The 15,462-nt window shown below is 38.1% G+C and overlaps 1 protein-coding gene across 7 annotated transcripts in view; it reads left to right on the top strand.

Moving 5' to 3' along the window:
- The window catches only part of PRUNE2 (prune homolog 2 with BCH domain), a 129,436-nt gene that overhangs the window by 29,876 nt on the left and 84,098 nt on the right, over positions 1 to 15,462 (top strand). For all 7 annotated transcript variants that reach the window (XR_012577998.1, XM_074532242.1, XM_074532246.1 and 4 more), the window contains exons 5-6: positions 5,178 to 5,330; positions 7,826 to 7,920. Coding sequence is in view for 6 of the 7 variants with exons in the window: in XM_074532242.1 (XP_074388343.1) it covers positions 5,178 to 5,330; positions 7,826 to 7,920 (248 nt within the window). In the remaining variant the exon portion in view is untranslated. The remainder of the gene's footprint in view (positions 1 to 5,177; positions 5,331 to 7,825; positions 7,921 to 15,462) is intronic.

Raw genomic sequence — 15,462 nt, 5'->3', positions numbered from 1 at the left:
ATAAGCATTAACAGTAGCACAGCATTTAGCCCACCCTGACAGTATCTTTCCATGCTAACAAGCTTTAGTTAACTTGCCATGAAGTATTTTTGTAAGCTCCAAATTTCTGTTGAGTAGCTCTCCAGGAGCCTAAGCAAATGAACAAGCATAATAATTGGTTTTGGAGGCAGAACGAAAAAAGAGTTTTTAGGGAATATCAGTATACTTGTTTGTTAGTGCAGAGTCAGAGGGAGAGGTCTGAATAATGTTCAAGAACATGTTCGAGTACTCTATGTGCCTGTGTCAGTTCTGTGCCTTTAATATGTATCCAGATTAAAATTAAGTGCTTTTATTAGTGTTTGCATAAGAGATAGCACTTACGGTTTTGGGAAATATAGTAGCTAATTCTAATTTTTTTTAATCAACGAGTAATTACATTTTGATTATTGCATTTGGTAGAGCAAATTTGAGGAACTTAGTGGATAAAAAGTCCCTGCATACCTTTTTTTGCATGGTGTGAAGTGATTGGCAAAGCCTAGGGAACAAAACACAGCTGCACTTGAGACTTGGTGCTTTTCTACTTTTCCCAGCAGCTCAGGGACTGGTACAGAGGTTGCAACGAAAAGGTTCTATTGTGTTTTTCACATTTTGCTAGGTTACTTCCAATGTAAATGTGTATATAGTTAATATAGTTAATCTGAACTTCAGATGAAGTTCAGAACAGAAGGCCAAATTAAAAGTTAGAGCGCTAAGAATTAGGATTTTATTTTCATAAAACTGCTGTTTGAGTCTCTGAGCTGGGAGGCCTTCTTTAAGCTTCTGACTTTCCAGTGAGTATTTTGCTAGGAGACTTCTCAGATAAAAGAAAATCTCATGTTTTAATAATTATCATGTGGTGACCAAGACAGCTTAATTTGTTGACTGTTTTTGAAAATTCTTTTTTCTTAAAGTCTGTTAGCAGTTTTTAAATTCCAATAAAAATGCAGATGTTTATATATATAAATTTCACCTTTGAGCAAACTTTACGTACTTGTCTATGTTTAAAAAAAAAAAACAAGTCAAGAGGAAAGACATTTCCTGTGAAACTGAGCATTACTGATTTAGGCATTTTTATATTTAAAGATTTTTTTTTTAGGTGAATGCTTTTCTGGTATCTTTTTCTCCTTATCAGACATTATACAAGCTTATTCTACCCTTGGGCTTTTGAGTAGAGCCTGCTTGGACAATCAGTGTTGTGCAGCCATATTTGCCTCAAGTTAGAGTTGTGCTGTCCCTGGATTTGTGCCAGAAGCAAACAATTACAGAACCTGCCAGAGTCCTGGGCCTGTATTATTTTATTTCCCAAGAGATGTTTATGAGGGGACTGTTGCCAAACTCAAGATCCATTAACCTGCTGAATCATTACATTCTCTGTTGCAGCCAGCTGGCAAGGATTTTATTCTAAGCACTCACTGTCAGGTGTCTTGGGTCAATGCACTCTCAAAAAGGCCTCCTTATGTTTATTTGTATAAGGCCTTGAAGGATGCCACAAGGTGCAAACCACAACATGTAAATATAGACAGATTTCCAGCAAGAACGTCAGCAATTTTTTTAATGTGAATCTTTTGCTAGTGATGAGCTGCACAGTTGAGGTCTTTTCAAGCCCTGTTGGGGCAGTCTGACTTTCAGTAGAGAGGATTAGTTTGTTATTCTAGCCACCCAGACAAATGTTAAGAAATGCCCTTTTAAGGACTTTGGGAATTAGGCCAGTATTTTTTTTTTCTGTTCTGTCTTGTACATTGATCAGATGGTTCACATGCTCCTGCACTGATGCGTCCTTAATATATATACCCTGAAGAAAGGATCATTTTGGCACTTACTTGGACTGACACTTCTTTTTAATATATGAAAGCAGGTTTTTTTGGAGGCAGTGCTTTTCCTCTCTTTTCGCCAGTGACGTTTTATTCCAGTTTCATTGCATTTCCTGTTAATTACAGTAGAGATTGCTTAATTGGATATATTTACAATTTTGATTTGCAGGTTTGTTTTTTTTTGCGGGGGGGGAGTTAGTGTGTGAGGAGTGTTGAAGTATGCTTTCCATAAAGGACTCATGGTTTTCCCCTCTTTCCTGTGCTTTATTTTTACAGGTTATGGGACAAAACCTTGACAGGAGAAATGCCTATATTTTCATTGTACTGTTTCTCTCAGCCGTAAACTTATAATTCAGGAGATGCTTGTGCTGTTCCTAATGTTTTCCCAAAACGACTTCTGCCTTCATTAGATCATGTTTAATATTAATGCACAGCAATTGCTTTTGGCAAAACTAATGCTTCGCTTCCAAACTGCTTTGCAAGAAAATAATAAAATGCACATTTTTAAGAGCCTTAGCCTATTTTCTAGTGACCTCTTCAGAAAAAAAAATGTAGTGAAGTGTGATGTACACAAGAAATAATATTGAATCTTGTATTGCCTATTATTTTTTTTCTCTGCTTGTAAGCAGAGAGCAGCCACCATTATGCTTTCAGAAGCCCTAGGGGAGTTGCACCAACACTCAGTAAAATCTGCAGGAGATTTCTGAGACTGTGTATTGCTTTTACAGCAGGTATTTATAAGATTGCACATGACTAAATGGACTGCGACCTCTGGTCAAGCAAAAATAACTTAAGTGACCTCTTTTTCTAAACTACCTGGAATCTTAACCCTCACAGGAATGCTAAGGCTCCCTGGGGTAGAAGAGGTGTGCCATTCTCCCCTGGTGATGAAGAGAGTATTGAAGACTGATCATAGCATTAAAGGACAAGTAAATGTTGATCTTGGGGCTTGCTGACACCCTAGTAATTTGAGAATGATCCTTTTCTGGCTTTCATCCTAGTAGAAATGTTGTCAGTTGCAAGCAGTTTTGGTGTGACTAGTGACAAAACCAGAGCCTTTTAGAAACCTTTCTAAGGTGTCTGCCTATTGTGAATGAAGGTTACATCATGTTGACTTCCAAACTGGTGAGTGTGGGTGGATATACAACTCACACCTCTTGTTCTTCTGCCTTTTCCTGTATGTTTGTATTGGTCTTACCCAAATATTCATTCCCTAGAGCACACACAACTGTGGTAAAAGCTTCATACATTGTGTACCTGAGGAGCTTCTGTGCAGATGGACAGACTGCCTAAGTAATTCTTATACTACTGGGGGGCTTTACAGGATATTCTGCAGCCTTGCTCCAGTACGTGATGAATTTGAGCACATGTTGTAGATACAGCACTTTTTCTGGAGTCTCCATTTCCTTTGTGTGTGCACGAGCAATTTCCCTCACTGTTTCTAGAGGAAGGAAAAAAAGCAGAAAGTTGCTGTTGCTAAAATACTTTATGCAGCCTGGTCCCTGAGCTGCCATTTATCCAGATGTAGCTCTGTGCTGACTGAAACCATGTTGTCGGGTGTCTCAGTTATTCTGGTCACCACTCTTTCCTAGAAAAGTGGAAACTTTGGAATGTATCTCAAGAGTATATATGTAGCACAAGCACTATTATCTGCTATGGAGTTGAACAACAGAGGGATAGTTTTAGATGAATTATTGTGGATGCTGCTGGTTGAGAAACTTTTTTCTTGTTAGAGGGACTGAAAACCAGGCCTTGATAATGGGTATAGATATCTGGATACTTTATGTTTCAGTTTTTTGCCTGTAGAAGTCTGAAATCTGCTTGTTATGTTGGGTACCTAGATTTAAAAATATCAATCGGGATCAGTGATTTTCATGCAGTCTGTATTTATTTTTTAATACTATCTAACAGTGCAGGAGCATTGTCTTAAGGTGATTGAAAGACTGACATAAAGAGCTGCTGTGAATTAAAAGAAAATTGACAGTTACAATATCTGTTATAGAGACAAAGAATGGAACTTCATGTATTTGTGTTTAACTCCAGAGATTAGTATGAGGAGCAGCTTTTGACTTGTTAAGCATTATTTATTGTTTAATCCACACAGGATTTGTTTAATAAGGGTATGTTTACCTAGCGTGGCACAATTATTTTTTGTTGCAAGTGGTTTGTGAATTTTGAAGAAATGCTTCTTGTTATTTCATATGATATTGTAGGAGAAAAGGAAAATGAATGTATAGTAGATGTTTGGATCCTAGCTCATCTGGTATGATTGAGGGTGGCAGTGTCAGGGTTTTTCATTTACACTTTTTTGTTCTATGCTGAAGCCTGCACACTTTCTTTTGCAGTAACTCTCTTACACACTTAATGTGCTTTGTTGCTCATTGACCCAGCATGGTGCAATGAAATCATACACTCGTTTGAAATTCTTGTGCACCATAAGTAGTAAATTATTTCAAGGCTGAACTATAAGATTTTATTATTCTGAATTTACTGTGAGTGATTGGAAGCAAACACTGTCTTTAGGTATTTTGGTAAATGGAATCCCAGTCTCCGGGGAATGAAAGGGGTGACTTAGTGTGCAGCACACAGTTGTCTGAAAATACATGTCACTTCTGTATTGTAGGACAGTTCCAATCACTCTGAAGTTGTTTACTGGATGATGTTTCTCTTAAATTTTAAAATTTTGATTGTCTGAATTGGTGTTTTTTTGGTGTGTCCATTGACAAGAGTTATCCAGAGTTAGTTACATCACAATGACAAAAGACTTTAAGATCATTCAGTTCAAACACCACTGCCATGAATGGGGATACCTTTCTCTAGGTATGCTCTGAGCAGCCTGGTCCAGCCTGGCCTTGAACACTTCCAGGGATGGGGCATCCCCATATTCTCTGGGCCTCACAGTAAAGTATTTCTTCCTTTTGTCGTCCTTATGAACTCCAGTGTAGGAGTTCAATGACGCATCTGTGGAAGGGTGGTTGACAATGTGGATTTGTGTTTCAAAACACAGCAGCACTTGGTCTAATGCCTGGAGAGAGGAGGACACAGGCTGGTGTGCCGTTGGCTGCTGCTGGCTGTGCCGCACAGCCGCGTTCGTGTACAAGCATGCTGCGCGCTGTGGCTGCACTGGCACCTGCCAGTTACCTGGAGCACAGGCACTGAAGAGGCAGCCAGTTCTGATTTAGGGGTTTCATGTTAGGAAGATGTTTTCATGTGAAACTCAGTGAACTCTCAGTGGAAACAACCTCCAAGAAGTAACCTCCAAGAAGCAATACAGTAAAACTTCTTGTTTCTGTTGTACCTCTTTGATATCTACAGGAGACATTTATATTTTGTCCATCAATGTTTCAGGGAGTATTCTCTTCAAGTGCATGTCTTTGGAAGCTGACAGAATGACAGAGCACCAGGAGAAAATACTGTCAGTTTTGGAGGAAAGGTTTCCAGATCTTCCCCCGCGAGAGGAAATTATCTCTGCTCTCCAGGAGACTCAGTTTAACACCCAAGGTAGTGCAACTTCCTTCCATTTTTCAGACATGTTACAAATTTATTTGTGTAATTGTATCAGAATACTGTTTTATTGTGTGTGGTGAAAATAGGCGCAGCATGCTGTCTTCATTGACTGTTAAAAGTTGTATATTAATTTTAAATTAAGCTCCTTACATTCTAAATCATGGAACTGGGATTTTTTTTGAGGAACTACTTAGCTCATAAATAATCTTGTATTGTTTTTACAGATAAAGTTAACAATTTATTTTACATATTGGTTTTACAAGTGTATGTTCATCAAGAATTTATGTTGATTCACATGGTCATAAAAAATGCGTCAGTCCATGGGAAGAAATTGTATTGCAATTGCCCATGTTGTGTAGAAGTAGATTTTGTGTTATGACCCAGATTTACTAAGGGCTGTGTACATGTGAAGTCAATTTGACATCAGACTCAGATTAAGGAAGCAGCGGGAAAGTTGCAATTCTTTTCCTTTCTTCTGATTGAAATACTGAGTAGAAGTATTCAGTGATCTAAAGTGGCAATGTTTGAACCCAAAATCTAGTAGCAGGCTTTTGAAGAGATGCTGTGAAAGCTTGAAAAAAATGGTTGCAATAACTCTTACAATTTTTACTGGCGTTGGCTGCCAAGCTCTTACCAAAGAGTGAGTATTAAATTCCTAGGGTTATTTTCTTTTGGATGTATCAGGTAAGCACAGAGTCCATGCAGACTCAAGCTCTTTATTTGTTCTCTATCTGCCCATATGCAGAAAGTAGTCGTTGAAATTCAGACCATCAGCCTGAGACAGCTGCCCTGTCTGGTAGATAAGGGCAGAATTTGAGGTGCTGCTTCCTTTGCCTTTTCTTTCAGTGAGATTACAGGGTAATTTAGTTCAGGTGTATAAAGTTTCACATGAATTCTCTTAAGTTCCTTTTCTCAATCAGTAGAATTCAGGAATGAACTGTATGCAGTCTGGATTGGAAATTGGCTTTTATGGGAATCAGTTCTTAGTTCTGCCAGTTGCCAGGGAAAACAGTTTAGTACTGTTTGTCATTATGTTTTCTGTAATATCAAATGCAAAACTTGTATAAGTATATGTAGTGGGTGTAGTCTGCATGGTACTGGTTGCCAGTAATTTATGTATGTCACATGAGGCATGGGGAGGGCACTGTGATGCACTCTTCTTTTTTTTTTGGCTTATAACTCCTGTTTTCTGTGTATTACAAGGCCCATATTTACTGTATATTCATATACATATATTGCATGTGGCATTTCTTTTAGTAGGATGCTGCTGAGTTTCAGGGGCCCCTTGAAGGATGTAACCTCTACTACGTATTTTACCTAATATTCTCATTATTTAAGGCAATATTAGGACAATGCAGCCAAAATATTTCTCAGTTTCTGGCAGAAATCATCATTTATTGGCCTGAATTAATTTAAGGCACAATAGGTTGCAGCCCTCCAGAAAGTTTATAGGTTATATAAAAATTTTTTTAAATGACAGATGCGTAAATGTTCATCTTGTCGCTAGATTGGCTGCAGTAGCTGGACTCTATACAGGAACAGTAATGAAAGGATTAATTTCTTTGACTCAGATTGGTATTTGTTTCCCTCTTGAAAATAATTTGTACAAACACGTGGTGGATGTTAAACTCCTGTGCCTTGAAGGTTGGTAGGTGTTTTAGTTGTTGCCATGCACTGACATAGGTGGCTTGCAGCATTCTTTATGTAGGCATTTGGCTGTCATGCCTGTGTTGCAATAATGTGATGTAATTATGTTCCTCTACATAATATGCATTTATTTTGAGAATCTTTGCAGCATTTTAGGCAAACACGTCCAATGAGGGAAACTTAGTCACTTGGATTTTCAATATAGTGGGCTTAAACATACCAATATGTCTGGTTGCAATTCCCGTTTCACACCATTATTTCTGATGATAATGTTTCTATGGTACATAAACATATACTTAGTTCATGAATGATTTGAAGGAAATCAGAAAAACCCATTGGTGTTATCAATTCATGAAGAAGGTCAGAAAGGTTCATGAATGTCTGTGTTTACAGAATATCTTAAGTTCCTTGCTTTTGAATATTTCATAAACACCATTGTAGTCCACAGGTGCTTTACAATATATTAAATATTTCAGAAGTAGTTTTATATTTGTGATTTCATATTAGGCCATAGAAATTGCCTAGCTATACATTTATCATCAGCTGGAATTAGGTTCACTTAAAAACTTCAGTGTTCACACAAGAACACAAGTGTTGCAGTAGACTTAATTCTTCATAGTTGTTGTTAGTTAAACAACTCCATTAAATCTCTTCCTTTCTTAAAAAAATCCCTCTAGAAACATTAAGCATTGAAATATTAATGTTACCTTTAATTTTCTCATATGACATCCTGAAATACAGAAAGAAGGTTCGGGATTAAGGTCTCAGCTGTGTTTTTAATTTATGCATCTGTCAGCTGTAGATAATTGTATATATGGAAATTTTTTTATTCTCTTAAACAGGTGTGAACATTGAGGAGGTTATGCTCAAGGATCTCAAGGAGATTTCAGATGGAGAAAACAAAGTAGCGATTAGCACTGTGTACATGACAATGGAGGTAGGAGAAACTTGAAATATGTTTAACAGCCTTATTGCACATGGAGATAGTTCTTTTAAACAGAATGTGAACAAGTTATTTTCCCAATATTTTTTCCAGTATGAGCAGAATTTTTAGTGATTTAGTTAACTTTGAGAGAACTATTGGCTATTTGTCATCTGACTTCCATTATTATGATATTATAATTATTCCCTACCTTTAGATTGTACTATGGTGTGTTAAAAACAATGGCATAAACAATTTGGACCCTTTGGGTGAATTGAAGGTGTGAGCTTTCTACCTTGCTCTGAAGAGAGTTACATATTGCTGGATTTTATTTTAAAATATTATTTTAAGAATAAGAATGCTTAGATCACTAAACAATGACATGACTCTGTTATGACATGGTACTGTTATTTTTGATTCAAGTTTGCATACTGGCATATTGATTAGTAATAAAACCTAAGTGATCTGAAGAAAATATCAATAGCAAAAACATCTTTATATAGTATATGTTTGTAATTTCCAGTCTCTTCATTTTCATGAAAGTCACGTATAAAGAGGTATTTGAAATGTAGAAGAAATTTCATCTACTTTTGCACTAAATCAAAACTTGTTTTTAATATGAAATGCTGAAAAAAAAAGATCTCTTGAATAGTTCTTGTGTTGTATGTCCTAAGACATTTCTTATAGTATGTGTCTTGTGATGCATTTTACTAAAAACAAGATGCTTCTGTGGTTGAACAAGTTTTGGTTACAATCCAGCTAATAATTACCCATAGATTTCTGCTTGCATACTGAAATATAGAAAGCAAATTAGGTTGCAAAGCTTCAAGAAATGAAGTAGAATCTGTTAGTTTTCAATTAGTTGTTCCAATATTAAGCAATCTTTGCCACCACAAGAACACTGCTTATGAACCATAATTTGATCATAAAAATTAGGCTGAGGCTGGGTGGAAAGGGGATGGGGATAGAGTTTTGTAAGATAAATCCCCAAAAGAGAAAATGGGATCTTATAAAGTTCTTAATAAAATCCTCATCTTTTGTTTTACATCTTTCTCTTTTACTCAGTCAGTTTCAGTTAACAGTGGATGAAGCTAGGAGCTAGCTTTAGCATTACATTATCTTTTTGTTTATTTTGCATTAAATCATGTTGGATAACTATGTAGAATACAGACCTTGTGCTCCCCAGGTTTAAGCTCCAGGTGAATCTGGTCTGACCTCTTCTTTGCAACTCTATATGCTCAAATTATTGTAACTCAGATCTTGTCTTCCTTTTGTTTGGATCTCACAATTCGGCTTTGTCAAGAGTAGGTGTTTCTAATTCTCAGAGTAGGCAATTTTTCAGCCTTTTTTAGTGAAGTGTAACATTTGATGCTGACTTACCTGGGCAAAGAAGTGTTAAGATCTGGTGGTCAAGCAGTAAATGCTTCATAAATGTTTTTCTTACATAGCTCGGAGGGCAGAGGAAATTCATTTGCCTGTAAGAACAAACTGAACAGGTTTTACTGATTGATGATTTTTTGTCTCAGTCTGTGAAGTAATTTTATTACTAGTATTTCTGGTGGGATTTCTTTCTGGAAGTCACAGGTACCTTGCTTTGCTTTTTGCTCTATTGTTGTGTTGTGAATAGTTTCTGCTGTAGAGGACTAAGTTTTCCGGAGCAAAACTAATTATTTCTTCCTAGGTATAATGTTTGTAAAATTATTGGGATGGAGATGTGTTTTGCATTTGCTACATTACTGCTCTTTGTTGAAATGAAAACACCCCAATTTTTGGTGCTTGGCCAGTAAAAGATGGTTTTCTACTCAGTTTTGTTAGCAATAGGGATCACATGTAGTTACTTCATCCAGTGTCAGAAGCACAATACATACAAGAAAATGAATGACAAAACCATCCAGATCTTTCTGTTCAGTTCAGAATTCTGTTATGAGCTCAGAATACACAGACATTAATGAATTCACAATTTTCTCGGCAATGATAGTGGTAGTTTGTTGTTCATTAAAGTGCTCCACAGATGTTACCTGATTAAATATTAAGAAAACATGAGGCGCAGGCTTGGCAACAGGTGTTGAATCTCTGGTGTGTTTGTGGTTTTGCTTTTTCAGAAGTATCTCAAGTCACTTTTTTTCCTTAATAATCAACAAATATACAAGAGTATCTTCCATTAAAATGCTTTCTGTAGGGCAGTCGTTTTGTGTAAATGTGTTTAGGTTTCTAATGTGTTTAGGTTTCTCTAAAGGTGATTATCTCAACAAATGCAGCTTTGCATTTGTTGAGATAATCACCTTTGGATCTGACTCTCCTGGATTCAGGTGGTATTGAAGCTGTAAATCAGACCTGTGTCAACAGTAACTGGATCTCAGAATGTATGCTGTTTGAATTTTACATATGTAACCACTTTATTTTTGAAGAGAAGGACCAAATAAAAGTGGCACTGCCCAGATCACAGTTATTTTTGTAGCCTTTGCTGGAAAGTTTCTCCCAGTCACAATTATGATTACTCATAAGATATTGTAGCAAAATTCAGTGCATGTGTTACAGTTAATTTCTGTTACATTTTGTTATACAGAGTATCTTTTGCTGCTTCTCCGCTGGAATTCTCTTGGAAATGAGATTTGTCTTCTCAATGTGGCTTTCTGGGAAAGTAACATTATTCCTGGGAAATAAATATTTCTGTTGTAAAGCCAGCTCTGTTCTCTGCTTTTTTAAGTGTAGTGCACTGGGAGAATGATCCAGGTTTCATGAATGTTCAGTTCAGTTGAAATGGCTCATTATAAAATAGATTAATGATATGCTTGTTGGACTATGTCTTTTTCTGTTCTTCATGAAAATTCATTCTAACTGCTCACAGAACTTGTGATGATAGAAAATGAATTACCACCTGAGGAAGCAGATCACTCAGTTGAAAACAAGTTCTGTGATTGTCTGCTACTGACTGTGGCAGACAAGGGGGTGTTCTGAAGGTCTGTTGAGGTTCATGCCTCTGGCCATGGCATCCACATACTTCATAAGGACCGTTTCCAGGTAGTAGGGGTTGTGTGCCACTTGTAAAAGCTTAGAGAACATGTCAGAGCTGCACTCAAGGCTGCTGTCACCAATGTTGTTACCTCAAGAAAATGACCTGCACGTTCATGCTGCTGTGGAAAGCTTGACTGTCCTTAAGTAGCCTCCATAGTCCAGATGAGTTTGGGATAGTACCAATAGGAAGTTCTATCTCTTGTAACAACTTCCCCCATTGTGGCTTTATGCCTCAGAGGAACTTACAGTAGCAGTTCCAGCAACAGAAATTTAAGAAATGTAGAAGTGTTTGGGTGCATGGTGTATCATCTTCCTATGAAAAAATAGTCGTATCTTGGAGAAAGATTTTATTTTTAAAGCTATTTTGTAGTATTAGTAAGAAATGCCACTGTTTCATAATTTGGACAGTTTTATTTATGCATTTTGAAAAGTGATGTTTTTAATATTTCTGTAAAGCAAATCAAGGACCTCTGTCTTAGCTGAAGCATGTCAAACAAGTGCTAGGTGGACCATTACACCTGAATAAGTGAGATTACAATATATGTATTTGAAGATTTGAACTTCTGTTGTCTGTCTATAATGATTATGTATATGTATTGTGTATTTGGGAACTTTTTTTCTCTTGGTATAAATATAAGCATATTTTAAATGGCAGATTGGTCCATGAATTTGTTTTTAATGCAAAAGACAAAACAAGAAGCAAACCCCAAGTAAACATGTTAACATTTAATCTTCCAGTAATGGAATTGGAAACAAAAATCTCAGCAACTTACAATAGCAATGCGGTTCAAAAGTATTTTTCTGATGCCTGTTGTGAGAAGTTAGGATATGTAAAATAAATGATGTATAGAGCTGTAGGAATGCGACTTTTGCAGACTACCTTATGTCTAAGGAACATTAAACATAGGGTTCTCGTTTAGCAAATAAATAACCATTCATTTCAATGGCTGCATAGTCTGGACTTTTGTGCATATTTTTGTAAAGATGAGAAGAGGCCATTAGGGATTTAATATAAAATAAATCGCCACGGGGTCTTCTTGTAGTCCTAGTCTTTCTGCCACATGGTGTGTCACTAATGTGCATAAATGGGCTTAAATGAATTTGTTATCTGTATTACATTTGCAGTATGTATATATTTATATATTATTTTTTAATTGTGTTTAAAAATAAAACATTAAATACATCATTTCTGAGAGTTGAAAACATACCATTTGTAAATAAATCAACCTTAATTAAGGTCTTAAAATGTCAGTGTGTGATATCTGCCTTCGGAAAATTTATAACATATATAGAACATAAAGCTTAAACATACTTTCACTTGCTTTTTCAGAAATACTAAGAGGCTTAAGTCATAACCTCATATAACTGAGTAATGCAGCCACACGTGCATTAATGTAAATACCACACTCATGCTTAAAAATCAGACTGCCGTCTTCTGGAGGACGATGGCTGTCCAGTTGATGCCTCAGGTCATCCAAAGTACCCCAGTTGTGACGAGTACAAACCAAGGTGTGGAGAGGTTAGGCAAGCTGAATTCTCTATAGTGACTTCTCTAAAGATACGAAAAGAATCTGGTGGGGAGAGTCGTTTAAGTGGTAGTTTTGAGTGGTTGCTGTTGCAGCCAACTGGGAAATAAGCCAGGCCAGACCGAGCAGTGACAACTGTTCCTTAGCTGCCTTCCAAGATAAGAACGAGACCTGGCACTTCATGTACATTTATACAAATGTGCAGAGCCGGGAGAATAAACACTAGGAGCTCGACACCAGTCCAAAAGTTAGGGTATCACAGGATTAACTAAAACATGATGGGACAACTCCCATGACTGGAGGAATATGACGGATGGCTATAGGCTGTTTTGTAAAGAGAGTTAGGGAAGAAGAGGAGGGGGACTGGTACTTTAAGTTAAGGAGAACCTCAGATGTACAAAAATCAGCTACAGTGACCATAGGAAGCCCTGTCAAATGTCTCTGGGTCAAGGTTAAAAGGGTCATCTCAAAGCAATATTGTGGAGTTTGGGGTCTGGTTGTGCACTCTGAAGGTTAGCACTAAGGCAGAGGTTTTAGATTTTAGAAGAGCAAGCTTCAGCTTGCTCAGATCTCAATTGAAAGGGAAGCTTCCGTGGAGAATAAAGGAGTTAGTGATTGCTGTGAGTTTTTGGACATAGCTCTCATGAAAACACAAAACCAGGTCATCTCCTTCAAAGGGAAAGGAAGTAGGTAGAACATGAGACCCTGGTTTAACTGTGAGCTTCTGAGTCTGTTCAGGACCAAAAGAGAAGCACACCGAGATGAAGAGGGAGTTACAAATCTATTGAGAACCACAAGAGCATTGCCAGGGCATGAGATGCTGTTAGAAAAGCAAAGGCTCAGCTTGAGTTGAAAGAGATGTCAAAAACTACAAGAAGGGGGTCTTTGAGTATATAAACAACAAGGAGAAACAGAAGGGCACTGCTGGCCCAGTGTTAAATGGGAGAAGTGAATTAGTCACCAACAGCACTGAGAAGGCAGAAGTTCTCAGCACTTCCTTGACCTCTGTTGTCACCAGCTCAGCTGGACCCTAGACACTGGAAGCAAAAATCCGTGTTGATGCAAACAAGACCCACTGCCAGTGAAGAAAAGATTTCTGTGTGGGCTATTACAGGAAGTTGGCTCCTGGAAATTGATAGGACCTTACAATGTCCACCCAAGAGTATTGGAGAGCTGGCTGGAGTCATTGTGAGGCTGTTCTCCATAATCCTAGAGAAATTGTGGAGATCAGGAGACATCCCAGAAGACTGGAAAAAGGCTAATGTCACCCCCATCTGCAAGAGGTGCTTAAAAGAGAACCCAAGAAATTATAGGCCTTAGAAAAGTTATGGCACAAACCCTTCTGGTAAAATTCACTTCAAGTCAGATGAACGAGCTGATTGGGAAATGCCAGCACGGGTTCACCAAGACCAAACTGTGCTTGACAAACCTGATTGCCTTCCTGGGCAAAGTAACCTGCTTGGTTGATGGGGGAAAGCAGTGGACGTTGTCTGCCTGTGTTTCTCCAAGGCTTTCTCCAAGGTCTCCCACAGCTTTCTGGTGAAGTTGTGTAACAAGTCTGCTGGACAACTTCCTGTGCAGCTGTTGTGTAGCATTCTGGACAAGCTGCCCGTGCAGTGGGTGGGGAACAGACCCACAGGCAGCGCCCAGAGTGCTCCTTTTCCAGCTGGGAACTGGCACAAGTGGGGTCCCCCAGGGATTGGTGTTGGGCCCAGTGCTGATTCATGTCTTCATATGTGATCATCTAGAGCACTTGAAATCACTCAGGGATCAAGTGAGCACTTTGCAAGGGAGAGCCATGCTGCAGGAAAACCTGGAAGGTTTAGGCTGGAGAGTGGGCAAAGAAGAACCTTTCGAAGTTTAGCAAGGACAAGTGAAAGGTCTTTCACCTGGGAAAACAAATCCAGGAGGGCAGCACAGGCTGGGAGCTCAAGGCTGAGGAGCAATTCTGTGGGAAGGGACCAGGGAGTCCCAGTGAGCAAAAAGCTCAGTAAGAGTGAGGAGTTGCTGCTGGAGCAAAGGAGCCCAGTGAGGTCTTGGGCTGCATCAACAGGGGCATCAGCAGCAGAGATGATCCCATTCTTGTCAGTGTTTGTCAGGCCACACCTGGAATACTGTTGTCTGTTTTGGTTTCTGCTGTACAAAAAAGATACAAATGGGCTGGGGAGGGTGGAGAGGAGGGCCACAGAGATGATCAGAGGGCTGAGAAGCCTGACACATTAGGAAAGAATGCTTAGGTGAGACCTTGACACCTGGTTCTGGTATTTAAAGAGTGGCTACAAAAAAGACAGAGACTCTGTTTTTAGGAGTCACATGGAGAAATTGAAGGATAATGCATACAAGTTACTCCTAAAGAGATTCTGATTACACACAAGAGAAAATTTTTTCACAATTATAACAATCAGTCATTGGAATAATCTCCAGAGAAGTGGTGTATTCCTCAACATTAAGCACTTTAAGGTTCATCTGGGCAGGGTGTTGGACCACATAGTCAAGAGTGCTTTTGACAAACAAGTTTGGACTATGTCATCCTTGTGATTTCGTCTACCTGTTATTCTGTGATTCAAAAGAGTGCTTCCTAATTAAGTATGTGAAATCAAATGGCAGCAAAAATGACATTACATTAATTAGTAGGATTGCTTATAGTTTTCATATCAGATTCCTTTCAGAAGGTGTGATACGAGCTAACATTGCCCCAGTCAATGAGATGCTTCTGCTTGAAGTCGTGTAGGATGTTATTATGGTTTCTTGTGATATGAGAAAAATGTGAGCTTGTAAAACTAGCTAAGACCTTTGTATTTATGAATCTTCTCAAATCAGCATGTACTGATTTATTCAACTGTCATTTTCGCAAGTTATATTTGATTATTTTATTCTATAGTACTGTCATAACTGATAGTAAGCCAGATGCATGATTTTTTGTACTCGCAGTATCGCTTAAAAAATATGCAACGTAAACAGTGGAATCACTGCAAGGTGCGCAATGGCATGTTTTTAGGATTTCATTTTTATTTCA

The sequence above is a fragment of the Zonotrichia albicollis genome, chromosome Z, assembly GCF_047830755.1.
Source record: "Zonotrichia albicollis isolate bZonAlb1 chromosome Z, bZonAlb1.hap1, whole genome shotgun sequence".
Classification (NCBI taxonomy): domain Eukaryota; kingdom Metazoa; phylum Chordata; class Aves; order Passeriformes; family Passerellidae; genus Zonotrichia; species Zonotrichia albicollis.
The sequence above is the reverse complement of the archived record's forward strand: the minus strand, read 5'-3'. Positions and strand labels throughout refer to the sequence as shown.